Source organism: Manis javanica, chromosome 4 (assembly GCF_040802235.1).
Source record: "Manis javanica isolate MJ-LG chromosome 4, MJ_LKY, whole genome shotgun sequence".
Taxonomy (NCBI): domain Eukaryota; kingdom Metazoa; phylum Chordata; class Mammalia; order Pholidota; family Manidae; genus Manis; species Manis javanica.
The window spans coordinates 144413776-144427722 of record NC_133159.1 but is presented as its reverse complement, the minus strand read 5'-3'; the positions used below and the strand labels follow the sequence as shown (position 1 = coordinate 144427722).

Genomic DNA, 13947 nt, shown 5'->3' with positions numbered 1-13947 from the left:
TAAACTTGACTCTCCAATCTTACAAGTCTAGAGTGTCAAAATAACATAGCAGAGATTAGAAGCTGTGCCTTGGATACAGGAAAGCACTTTGGTAAGCACTTACACCTGCTGAGAATCTTCTCTTCTGCCAAATCCCTGCATCTTATCAGCAGACTACCCTGAATGAAAGAAGCAAGCATTGTAGGATTTTATTTATTTATAGCTCATACTGGCCTGCTAACTACAACCAAGTGCTCCCACTGCTAAAAAATGCTACAAGTTGGATGACTTTTGAGTGTCTCAGTATGATCCAAAGAAGGCTCTAATCTCTGGGTGTCAAAGATTATCAGAATTCTCAAGTATGGCAGCAGGCTGCTGATTTAGTCACACAGAAGGCTTCTGATTTCTAAACGTCCTCACAACCTTCTTCATAAAAAGGTCCATAGGGCACCCAGTGACAGGGCTAAACACTGAAGGTGCCAAGCAGCCTAAACTCAGTCATGAACAAAACATGTGATATTGGGGGAGAACACAGCCGACCTCTCTGGATGTGAGACACAGGAAAAGGAAAATGCTTGAAGCAAAACAATATAAACAGAAGGCCAAATTTCACAAGAAGCAAATAGCAGAGAAAGTGCAATGCAACTTAACTAAAGCATGAATTTCCATCTAAGAAATAGATGGAAATAAACACCAATAGGTCCTCACACATTATACAGATACAGAAACAAAGTTTATTTCTATCTCTTATATCAATTTTGATGATTATTTGAATCACAGATTAAAAGTTAAAAAAAAATGAACTATGTCCACTAATGGGTTATTACTAATGAAAATCATTTGGAGTTTTAAAGTTCACACCCCCAGACTGTCATACTACACACAGCCATATTCATAGCCATAGGGCTTATGGGATAATATACTTTACATACGTTTGTATGTATAAGCACAGCTATACTTTAGATGATCAAATACACAGTTTGATTAAAGAATTTGTTTCCAGATTATTCTGAGTTACTTGATAGGCCCAAAGCTAAGTAAAATCCTGAATGTCAAATGATTCAGTGAATTGTCAAAAACAGACATTCAGGGTGATGCTTTAGTATAACAAGCTTTTGTATCACCAGCACCAGTGAGTGATAAACTAGGGTTTCAGAATGGAAAAAAAAGACACATACGCATTTTGGGCTCTAAACCCTGAGCCTCACTGGAGGAAGAAAAAGAAAAAGGAATGCTAAACGATATAGTCTGAGCTCCAGGACTAATTTATGTAAAATACTGGTTGAGCTCACTAAAGAGCTGGGCTGATGGAATCGTAGACAAGAGAATTAAATCCTAAAAGTCTAGATAATAATGAAGTGCTCTCTTAGTGCAGACTAGCTACCCTGACTATTCTTGCACCATAAAAACACAGAAACTCACTTCTTCAAAAACAATCACTAATTGCCTACAAGTCACCTTTAAAAAAAGAGAGAAAAACTCCCTCCCCTCAAGAAAAGTTAACATGCTATAAGATACTACATGCAAAGAAGGTAAAGGAAAAACACACTCATACACATGTCACATACATGTAGGTTTCCTACGATGTCTAAGTCAGGAAAAATCTCCACAGTAGCTGTTCAAGACCTGGGATGCCAAATAAGTTGCAACTACCGCTCCCAGGAAAAACTTGGAAGTACTTACTGGATAGAAGATCAAGAGGATAACATACTTGACTGAAGCCTACTTACCAAGAAGGATGATGCACAGTCATACAGATTAGAAATAAACTGTTTAACCATCTGCTTTTTAAAAAAATTTTGAGGAGTACTAGGAAAAAACACAAATTATACTGAAACAGAGTAACTGTCAAGCAAATGTTTCAGTTAAGCAAAGTGAGTAAGTGCTGGAGATCTGTTGAGCAACACTGTACCTAAAATCAACACTATACACTTAAAATTATTTGTTAAGAGGGTAGGTCTCATCATGTTATGCATTCTTTCCACAATAAAATAAAACATTTTTTAAAGTATTAAAAAATGTCAAGCAATACAAAGTCCTGTAATGAATTTAAACAAAAATAGAAAGGCACCAAACATATCAGCCACACATTAAATGCCCAAGTGTGGTAGAAAGGGGGTGTTCTTTGTCCAATAAGAGGCTGTTCCACTTATTTGCAATAAGAATTGCTTGTATTTTGCCAATTTCTCTAAAAATAAAAACACATCCTAACGGGACACAGGTCTTCAATCCAAATAGCACATAAGGCATTTATTTTCCTGAAAAAATACTCAGTTGGTTTCACTGCTGAATTTTATCAAACATTTAGTGAAGACCTACAACCCATCCTCCTTAAAGTTTTCCAAAAAGAAGAAGAGGAGGGAATATTCCCAAACTCATTCTACGAGGCCAACATCACTCTAATACCAAAACCAGGCAAAGACACCACAAAAAAAGAAAATTACAGACCAATATCCCTGATGAACATAGATGTAATAATACTCTACAAAATATTAGCAAACTGAATTCAAAAATACATCAAAAAGATCATCCATCATGATCAAATGGAATTCATCCCAGGGATGCAAGGATGTTACAACATTCAAAAATCCATCAACATCATCCACCACATCAACAAAAAGAAGGACAAAACCACATGATCATCTCCACAGAAGCTGAAAAAGTGTTTGACAAAACTCAACATCCATTCATGATAAAAACTCTCAACAAAATGGGTATAGAGGGCAAGTACCTCAACATAATAAAGGCCATATATGACAAACCCATAGCCAACATTATACTTAACAGTGAGAAGCTGAAAGCTTTTCCTTTAAGATTGGAACAAGACAAGGATGCTCACTCTCCCCACTTTTATTCAACATAGTTCTGGAGGTCCTAGCCATGGCAATCAGACAACACAAAGAAATAAAAGGCATCCAGACTGGCAAGGAAGAAGTCAAACAGTCCCTGTTTGCAGATGACATGATATTGTACATAAAAAACCCTAGAGACTCCACTTCAAAACTACTAGATCCAATATTTGAGTTCACCAAAGTTGCGGGATACAAAATTAATACACAGAAATCTGTTGTATTCCTATACACTAACGATGAACTAGCAGAAAGAGAAATCAGGAAAACAATTCCATTCACCATTGCATCAAAAAGAATAAAATACCTAGGAATAAACCTAACCAAGGAGGTGAAAGACTTATACTTTGAAAATTATAAGACACTCATGAGAGAAACTGAAGAAACTAATAAATGGAAATACATCCTGTGCTCATGGATAGGAGGAATTAATATTGTCAAAATGGCCATCCTGCTTAAAGCAATTCACAGATTCAATGCAATCCCTATCAAAATACCAACAGCATTCTTCAATGAACTAGAGCAAATAGTTGTAAAATTCATATGGAACTACAAAAGACCCCAAATAGCCAAAACAATCCTGAGAAGGAAGAATAAAGCAGGGAGAATTACACTCCCTGACTTCAAGCTCTACTACAAAGCCATAGTAATCAAGACAATTTGGTACTGGCACAAGAACAGACCCATAGACCAATAGAACAGAATAGAGAGCCCAGATATAAACCCAAGCATCTATGGTCAATTAATATATGATAAAGGAACCATGGATATACAATGGGGAAATGATAGCCTCTTCAATAGCTGGTGTTGGCAAAACTGGAAAGCTACATATAAGAGAATGAAACTGGATTATTGTCTAAGCCCATACACAAGAGTAAAATCAAAATGGATCAAAGACCTGAATTTACGTCATGAAACCATAACACTCTTGGAAAAAAACATTGGCAAAAATCTCTTGGACATAAACATGAGCAACTTCTTTATGAACATATCTTCCCAGGCAAGGGAAACAAAAGCAAAAATGAACAAGTGAGATTATATCAAACTAAAAAGCTTCTGTACAGCAAAGGACACCATCAGTAGAACAAAAAGACATCCTACAGTAATGGGAGAATATATTCATAAATGACATATCTGATTAGGGGTTGACATCCAAATTATATAAAGAGCTCACGCACCTCAACAAACAAAAAGCAAATAAGCCAATTAAAAAATGGGCAGAGGAGCTGAACAGACACTTCTCCAAAGAAGAAATTCAGATGGCCAACAGACACATGAAAAAATGCTCCACATCGCTAATCATCAGAGAATACAAATTAAAACCACAATGAGTTATCACCTCACACCAGTTAGGATGGCCACCATCAAAAAGACAAACAACAAATGTTGGTGAGGATGTGGAGAAAGGGGGACACTCCTACACTGCTGGTGGGAACGTAAATTAGTTCAACCATTGTGGAAAGCAGTATGGAGGTTCCTCAAAAGACTCAAAATAGAAATACCATTTGACCCAGGAATTCCACTCCTAGGAATTTACCCTAAGAATGCAGCAGCCCAGTTTGAAAAAGACAGATGCACCCCTATGTTTATTGCAGCACTATTTACAATAGCCAAGAAATGGAAGTAACCTAAGTGTTCACCAGTAGGTGAATGGATGAAGAAGATGTGGTATATATACCCAATGGAATATTATTCAGCCATAAGAAGAAAACAAATCCTACCATTTGCAACAACATGGAGCTAGAGGGTATTAAGCTCAGGGAAATAAGCCAGGTGGAGAAAGACAAGTATCAAATGATTTCACTCATCTGTAGAGTATAAGAACAAAGAAAAAACTGAAGGAACAAAACAACAACAGGCTCACAGAACCCAAGAATGGACTAACAGTTACCAAAGGGAAAGGGACTGGGGAGGATGGGTGGGAAGGGAGGGATAACAGGGATAAAGGGGCATTACGATTAGCACACATAATGTAGCAGTGGGGGGACACAGGAAAGGCAGTATAACACAGAGAAGACAAGTAATGGTTCTATAGCATCTTACTACACTGATGGACAGTGACTGTAATGGGGTATGTGGTGGGGACTTGATAATAGGGGGAGTCTAGTAATCATAATGTTGTTCAAGTAATTGTACATTAATGTTACCAAAAAAAAAATATTCTGCTATTGTCACTTTGCCTAGAGCCATGAGGGCTAAATCACTAGTCAAAAACAAGCTGCAGGAACAGAATTCCACCAGGTGACCCCACCATACACAACAAGAGACTGTGGTTTTGCTTTGATACTATAGCTTAGAAAGATACTTCTAAGGACTTGCTGGAAAAAGTTAGTCTATTTCAAATGAATTCTGGGCTAGGAATGTGAAGGCCAAGTACCAAGAAAGAAAATGCAAAAAAATTAGTTAAAGAATGTATCTGTTTTGTCCCCCAAGAATTTCTGATTTATTAACCCAACTGGAAAAGGTATTATAAAATTCTGTTTTGCATTGATAAGTTAAATAATATGTATTCATATTTCTGTTCTCACATTGATTTTTAAAGAATGCATGAAATACTGCAGCACAGTATCTGTAGTTTCAGGTGTGGGTAATTCCTTTAACTACTAAAAATAAAAAACATAAGAATCTGAGTTTTTTTCTTTTTTAAATCCCTCCTGGGGCACTACCATTAACATGAAACAAAGAGAAGACAGTGTGATTGTCCTAATTAGTTTTTGTTCCAGAGTTGAGCTGTCCATGTAACTATAAAGTGCTTGAAATATGACAAGTTTGTATTGAGATATACTGTAAGTGCATAATACACTTTGAATTTCAAAGACTAAGTATGAAAAATGGAAAGGATCTCATTAATAGCTGTTTATTACAGATTGAAATGGTAGTTTGGATATATGGGTTAAGTAAAATGTTAAAAGTAATTTTATCTATTAATACCCTTTGAAATGTAGTCAATAGAAAAATTTAAATGACATATGTGGCTTGTAGTGTATTTCTGTTGGACAGTGTTGATCTAATAGTATTAATTCTCAATTGTAGGTGTGATTCAGAATTATGGGAGGAGCTTTTTCAAAAAGTGATTTCCCGGACTTTAGTTCAAAATAAACCAGAATTTTGAAAGTCAAGACCCAGTGTGTGTATTTTTAAAATACTTCCTAGATTATTCTGAGAATCATTAATCTACAGGTTAGTGGACATAACTGTGCCCATGAGCTTTTACAGGACTGGGAATGGAATGGACACTCATAGAAAGTGTCCTCTAACTTATTTCTGTAAAAAAAAAAAAACAATATTGCTTATTGCTTGTTTGTTCAAAACAATAAGAATAGGAAAGAATAAAAGTACTGGAGTCAGAAAAAAAGCTGGAACTTGGCTCAAAGCTAGCTAAAACTAAGAGATCCTAGAGTTCTTTTATAAGGTGAGCAGGCTTTTTTACATAATAAAAAATTTTACTGGTCTTTGTCCCTGGTTCTTGGGAGAGACTCTAAATCCTTAGAATTTCATAAGTAATGGAAGTGTCTTCATTATTCTGAGCCCCTTGGATCACACATGACTTTACGCTAATAGATGAGATGGGACATGGGCTGAGTGCTCACTAGAAGGACCCACTATGTGATTAGAAGGTCGGGGGCTTTAGGCCAGCTGGACCTCTGTGGGGTGGGGGGTGGGGGTAGGGGCAGGACTGGAGATTGAATTTAGTCATGTGGCTTATGATTCAATCAATCATGCCACTGTAATAAAATCCTGATAAAAACTCTGGACACTGAAGCTCAATAGAACTTCCTAGTTGGTGAACACATTGATACGCTGGGAGGATGATATACCCTAATACACAGAGAAAGAACAGAAAAGCTCTATGTTTAGGACCCCCCTAGACCTTACTCTATGTGTGTCTTCATGTGGCTGGTGCTGATCTGTGTCCTTTATGATAGAACTGTACTTGTAAATATAGTGCTTTCCTGATTTTTGTAAGTTGTCCTAGTGAAATATTGAACCTGAGGGGGGGTTATGGGAACCCCCAAATTTGTAGCCAGTTGGCTAGAAGTATAGGTGGCCCAAGAACCCTACTGTGGCCCCATTTGAAATAGAGGCAGTTTTGTAAAGAACTGAGCCCTTAACTTGTGTCATCTAACTCCAGGTGGTTAGTGTCAGAATTGAACTGCAGTACACCAGCTCATGTCAGAATAAGGCCATGATTCCAAAGTGTAATGAAATCATTTGTAAGAAAATATAAAATCTTATAAAAATAAATTCAAGGTAGGAAATCTGTAACAACTGAGTAAGTTATACTCTAAAACTAAATATATCATTTTGTGATTAAATGTGATAATACATTTTGTATTCCATAAAATATAATACATTTATATTCCAAATTAACAAAGGACTTTAGATCTAAAATAGCATTAAAGCAATTTTAACATTTTTCTGGTTTCCACAAAGGTTTTTTATCTTTCCTCCTTTATTGGCCCTTAAATTCACCTTTACATCTACACCAATAATAATAATAATGGTAATAATAATCCAGCAGTTTGTAATTTTATATACACACAACCCAAAAAGACTGAGGAGAGTACAGGATTATGGCTCTGTTCAAGTCTGATCTTTATCCTAGGGGTGTGAATACCTCAGATGCTGAGAGGGACAAGTAAACAGATTTTAAAGATAGATCAGGAATAATCAAGATTTGCATCCTTCAGATGGAAAGGTAAATAAAATTTCTTAGCAAAGAGTTAAGAAGCATTTCTCTCATTTTCCAGTCAACTTTCCCTTCCCCAGACTGGACTGTTTTTTTAAATTTTTATCCTCAAATAAAAAAGTAGGACAGGGAGAGCATTAGAAAGACAAGAGGAGCAATGAGGAGGGAAGGAAATCAGAAGCAGCTCAGAAGCCTGACTACAAATCACTGTCTGAAGGGAAGAGGTAGTGGAAAGCTGGAAGAAAAGGAGAATGTTCTGAGAATTACAAAAGAGCATTAAGTATAGCATGTAGTTCTCTACAATTATTCAAAGAATGCAGGCAAAGAAAGAAGACAGTGCTGAGCCCACGTGTGCCATGAGTACTGTGCCGCTCGCTGAAGGACAACCATTCGTTTCTAGAAAATGAGATTCTGAAATCCACAGAGGCAAAAATGTACAAAGAGATGCTTGCTAAATCAAGGATATATGCCTTTTTCTGCCAGCCATAAGGTATTTTCGAGGCAGAGAAGGGAAAGGACCTTCTGAGACAAAGAAGTACTTTTTCTGAAGATGCCTCTGCTCATCTGCTGACCTCTGCTGGATCAACAGTGGCATCCAGTGGCCAAAAGTCTCAGCACAGACTTCTTTGTCTGTAGGAAGGGTTTCTATTGCTTGGGTGAGTGGCAATTCAGAACAAAACCATTTCGATGTCTGTAACTAAGGATCCCTAAAGACACAGTGCTTTCAAAGTGAAGAACCAAAGGCCATAAAGAAAAAAATGGAGGGGGACAGCTTAAGATTGCTGTGGTATTTGTATTTCCTGTGGTATTACTGAAAGAATAAAAATACAGGAGGTATAAACATACATGTGGGTGTAATTCCTAGGTTTTCACTGTTTCAGAATACTTTAAAAATAAATCAATGGACAAGATAAAGTATTTTCATTTTAAAATCAAAGCAATCCTGAAACAAATTTCCATATGTACATTTTATTTTTTAAAGGGGTTAGAAAGGGAAAAATAACTAAATTAGCATGGCTTAAGTGATTTACTTGAATTTAAGCTGAGTTTCAACTGCTAAATTCAATTGTCTGTTTTTAAGGAGATAAGTGGCTCAGGTATAACCTTAATCTATAGCAAACATACAGAAAAGCATACCATCCAAAATATTTTTACGTTCCAATTACTGACTTAAACTGCTAAAAAAGTATTTTCCTGGCAAAATTTCAGCAAGTAATATGCTAGCAAATTCTTCATAACTTAAAAAGAAAAGAACTGCTTCTTCAGTGACATAATACAGGCATGAATGGAATAATCCTAAATTTTTATCTTAATTAGACCACATATCTCTCCAGGTCATAGATTTAAAAAACAAAAAAGTGGGCACCAAGAGGCTCTTATCTCAGGGCGGGAAGAAAAGAAAGGGGGCATTACGATTAGTGTGTATAGTGTTGGGGGGGGCACAGAGAGGGCTGTGCAACACAGAGAAGACAAGTAGTGATTTTACAGCATCTTACTATGTTGATGGACAGTGACTGTGAACGGGGATGTGGGGGGGGGGGAGTTGGTGAAGGGGGGAGCCTAGTAAAGATTGTCCTTCATGTAATTGTAGATTAATGATACCAAAATAAAATTTTTTAAAAAAAGAGGCTCTTATCTCATGGCTTACATTTGTTCATATTCTGCTCTAAATTTCTAGCTAAAAGAAATATGTAATTGTTATACACTTTATTCCCTTAATGCTCCTGATTGAGCTCAGATGCACGCACCAGCTCAAACTCACCTGTTTGGATGAGATGTGGGCAGCATGAACTGGAATTCCACCACGCAGGTGTTGTCCTTCAGTTGGCGATGTTGTACACTGTTAAGTTCATAGGCAATATAAGCCCTTCGAACATACACCTGGTTAAAAAGCAATCCTCAGTATAAGTACACTTTGAAAACAGAAACTAAGAGATAATTAGCCAAAGAAAAAGAGTCTTGAGAAGAGGTATCTGATGCAGAAGATAGACTGTGGTGACAGAAGTCCCAATATTCTGTATATAAGTATCTTGCTTTAATTAATAAAACTGGAGTCTTAAAACTATACCCATGACTATAAATGGAAAGAAAACTAGCCTGTCTCTGCTGGACACTCTAGATATGTCATAATTCTTTCACACTAACCTAAATCCAGATGGTTTGATCTCTGGCAAAAGAGAACATATAGAACCACAACTATTAACTAACTAAGCAAGATAATTTCAACAGAAGATAAAAGTAAGCAAGCAGTGAAAAAAATGAGAGGAGCTGATTCTGGGCCACTTGAGTGAAGACAGAAAATAGAAACAATTGCAGTACAATTCAACTCTTTTATTATCTTGTATCTTTGTTTTGTTTTCCCACTGCCCAGAACCAATTTTAGATTATTTATATCCCCTAAACCTAAGCAAAAGCAGTAAGGCATAACTTGACATATCTCAAACACACTAACTTGACTCTAGAGTCAAAGAAACAGCAAGAGGCAGCATCTCAGCAAAACCATCAGTCCAACCTTGCTTAGTTCACAGCCAATTTGCCATGCTCATAAAATGCTACATGAGATTCTATCAGCACGTGAGGTATATAAGGAGACTTCTCATTAAATGGCATGGAAGCATTATAAAACACTTATTTTTAAAACTTGGTATTTACCTAGTATGACATATTACATTCTAACCATGGAATACAAATAAAAAGTAACCCACAAGAGCTGTAGTAATGTCATATTACATTAAATCATCTAAAACATTCCTTTTCCTCATCTTCAAAAAAACATCAACTTGGCAATTTTACAGCAGTATTCAGAGCCTGTACTTTTTGTACTTAATGAAGTAGTGAGCTGCAGTGAAAACAGAACTCTGTAGTCAGATTAACCTGGGTTCAAATGCAAACTCTTCCAATTATATGTGTGAATTTGAACAAGTCACTTAACCTCTCAGAGTCTCATTTTCTTCTTACTTCATGAAGTGGTTGCAGGATGAGAAAAATAAAGCAAAGCAACTAAAACAATTAGTTGAATGTCATTACTTTCTTTCTCATGAAGAAATATTTCCTAAGAGGGGCTTGACAATTCAGAATATATATAACTAGAATCCATTTTATTTGGCCCAAATCACAAACTGCTGCATGATGTAATCAGCCATATATTGTTTCACTCATTGTGTTACAGGGAATTTTAATTCATTATGAAATGGGAGAATTCAAATAAATACCTGGAAAGTAGAGGCTATTGAAAAATGCTGACAGCTGTTTTCCTGTGATTGGAGCCCAGAAGCTGGTGATTAGTTCAGCTGAAACACTTGAGTAAAAGCAAGACCGTAGTTCAGCGTTTGTTTCAGAGAAAAACACCCTATTCTTAAGAACTGACCTTAAGGCCAAAGAAAAAGGACCAATACAGAAAAACTCAACTAGGAACCAAGAGAAAGGTCATGCCGCTTATTATAACAGCTCACCTCCAAAGCTGCCATCCTCACTACTTGGTTGCTGTGATAGAAGAAGTTTGGCAGGACATCAAAAATAGATGTTTCAGACAAGATGAGTTTCTAGAAGGTAAAAAAGACAAGCTAAACAATTATATCTGGAAGAGGACAGTTTCAATGGGCATACTTAGCATTTGAGGTATTCAGTGAAGCTTAAGAATCTATGAGTGTCCCGTATGAACTTACTTTCTATATGCCTCAGCTTCCTCAGCTATAAAATGGGGAAAACAGTTAAGACCTATCCACAGAGGGCTGTTGTGAGCATTAGAAGAGTTAATATATGTAAAGTTATTAGAATTATACATTAAGCAATATAAGTGTTTGTGACTGTTACCTTTCTGACACATATCTATACTCAACTTCCTAGACATTGCCTCAATTCTCCATTATGGTAAACCATAGGCTTGAACCCCACTTGAAACCCTGTCTCAACTCTGAACCAAATAAACAAAATATCCTTTTTTCCTAAGTTCCTCCAAGGGAAATCTGACAGAAAGCCTGAAGATTCCCTTGGCTAGATAAACAACACCATCCTCATTTTCAGGTAGAAAAGTAGAAAGTTATTCCTGAGAAAATGATATTTAAAAAATAATAGTCAAGGTCTTCGAATTAGGAGTAAAATTAGCCAATACTCTTTTGTAAAATTGGCTCTGTACAAAGCTTAATAGTAGACATTAAAATAAAATAAAATAAAATTACTATTTAAGTAGCTTTGTTTCTAGAAGACTAACCATTACCTATTTATACATCTGAATCAAATATCAGAAGTCAATTCGTGCTACCATCTGATTCTAGCCTAGAATACTTTCTAGATAAATGCTCAAGAAGTAAAGACTTCAATAGGACTCCTATCAAGGCAGACCAATTTGATTTTTAAGCTAAACCATAAGTCTAGCAGCATTTTTATGAAAAGATATTCATAAGTTTAAATCATTTTAGAAAGTCAAGGCATGAAACTTCATTACACAGAAAATCAAAGGTGATTGATTGATCACTTAATTAAACTATGCTTGGGAATAAACACAACAAGAGTGCAGAGTGGAAGAAAAGGGCTGTATATATACCTGCAGATTCTCAATGCAAAACTGATGTCCGTACATGTCAATAGCTGATAGGAAGATAGACTCGACTTGGTTATGGCGAAGTTCATATGATGGCAAATGGGAGGCAATAAGAACCTAGAGTGAGAGCAAAATAAGAGGCATAAGTTCCTGAGGGAGTGATTATTCTAGGCTCCTATTAGGCAGCTCTGATACAAAAGCAATAAATATAAATCTGTAAGTGCAGGCATCAAAGATAAAACAGAGACCAAGTAAAACAACTTCTAGGTCCTGTAACATAAAACCAATGCCACCATGTACTGCATCTCAGTTGACTCTCACTATGATTTGCATTGTGGGCAATTTCCCGTGGGGGATTAGCGGAAGGGAGAGCAAACAGCTTCAATCAGGTTCCATCAGTGCATGTGATTTACCATTGTAAAGTTGCTAGTCCTGGGAACTGCAGACTGGCTGTTAATTGGGAATAAGGGATGGCAGGAGCAGCTGTGGGGAAGGTACATGCAGCACTGCTACTAGCCTTTTGCAACTCTGAAGTAGAAAGACTACAAAAAGCTGCTCAGACAGCCCCAGGTACTTACTATCAAGGAGAAGGTGTCAGGATGTAACACCAATGCACTTGAGGGGCAGAGAGACTGAAAACAGTGTCACAAACAAACAGGGACACGGCAGGACCTGAATACTCCCAGCAGGTTACTGAGAGGTTCAATAACTTTGAGCAATTCAGTGACATGGATACAATTGTAGAGAAAGCAGAAGGTCACTGAACAGCTTCAAATGTGGCTCCCTAGTCAGTGCCCATGCACTGACACACAAAGGGAGCGCTAACTCTCAGCTTCCCTGATGAAACCTTTTCGAGTAGAAATGAAGACCTACAGGGTAAAACTAACTGGACTTCTCTGAGGTTGTTATGATTGCTGGCACCTAACATTCATTTCATTATCTTTCTGCTTCCACGCTTGATTTTCTCCTATACACTTAAAAGTTTTCACCTGCTTCTAAGCTCCCTTTAGGAAATAAGAAATATTGAATCTACTGCATTCCCTCAGTTTCCTTTCGTCTACATGGCCCTGGTTCACTATCACCAGGCTACTATAAAGGGTAGGGAATAGTAATAGTATTCTATAATGGGAAAGGACCCCAGTTTTAAAAAGACTCAACGTTAACCTTTTCCTTTCTCTTTAAAAAACATGCCACATGAAAACATTTGTTCTGAGGGCAATAAGACATACACAGAAAATTGCATGTTCTGTCAGGTAACTGACTAGAAGTTCATTGTCTGCTCAATCTATGAAAACCATTTGTCCCTCCAGATAACCAACACATTTCCTTACCTGGCGTGCTCGAAGTGCCACTTTAGCATTAGTGGTCTTACTGAGCTGAGTTAGCTCTGTGAGGATATTCAGCAGCTCATCAGTCAGAGTAGGGTCTCGGCCACACAACTGATCCTAGTTGTTAATGTGAAAAAAGAGTACACATCCACATTAAAAAGAACTGAAGTGAACAGAACTTTGAAATGGGAAAGGGAATTAAAGTAAACATGGCTAAGTTAATAAGAAAATGCAAACCTCCTGTTACTTTTATCCTAAACAATATGGTAAAGAAGATCCCAGAGGAAGTTGCTGCTAAGGAGAAGCCCAAATTCCTCAGTTATTCGGATTCAAAATCCCTAATATATTTCTTTATAAATCAACATTATACTTTCAGCATGCAGAAGAAGTCATCAGAGACCATTAAAAGGGGTCAGGGGATTCTGAGTAAGAAATAACAGATGATGTCTCAAAGTTTTAAGAGGTTTTAAATAATATAAGGGACTACAGGCTGTCCTGTTTCCTATCCTAATTTTGGAAATAAGGCAAAAGGAACCACTCCTGGTGGTTTTCATTCCACAA

General features: G+C 36.9%; 1 protein-coding gene across 14 annotated transcripts in view; it reads right to left on the bottom strand.

Moving 5' to 3' along the window:
* Nucleotides 1–13947, bottom strand: part of ACACA (acetyl-CoA carboxylase alpha) — a 313862-nt gene that overhangs the window by 110667 nt on the left and 189248 nt on the right. For all 14 annotated transcript variants that reach the window (XM_073235270.1, XM_073235269.1, XM_073235274.1 and 11 more), the window contains 4 exons: nucleotides 13390–13503; nucleotides 12062–12175; nucleotides 10971–11060; nucleotides 9281–9399 (listed from right to left, as the gene is read on the bottom strand). In XM_073235270.1, the coding sequence (XP_073091371.1) occupies nucleotides 9281–9399; nucleotides 10971–11060; nucleotides 12062–12175; nucleotides 13390–13503 (437 nt within the window). The remainder of the gene's footprint in view (nucleotides 1–9280; nucleotides 9400–10970; nucleotides 11061–12061; nucleotides 12176–13389; nucleotides 13504–13947) is intronic.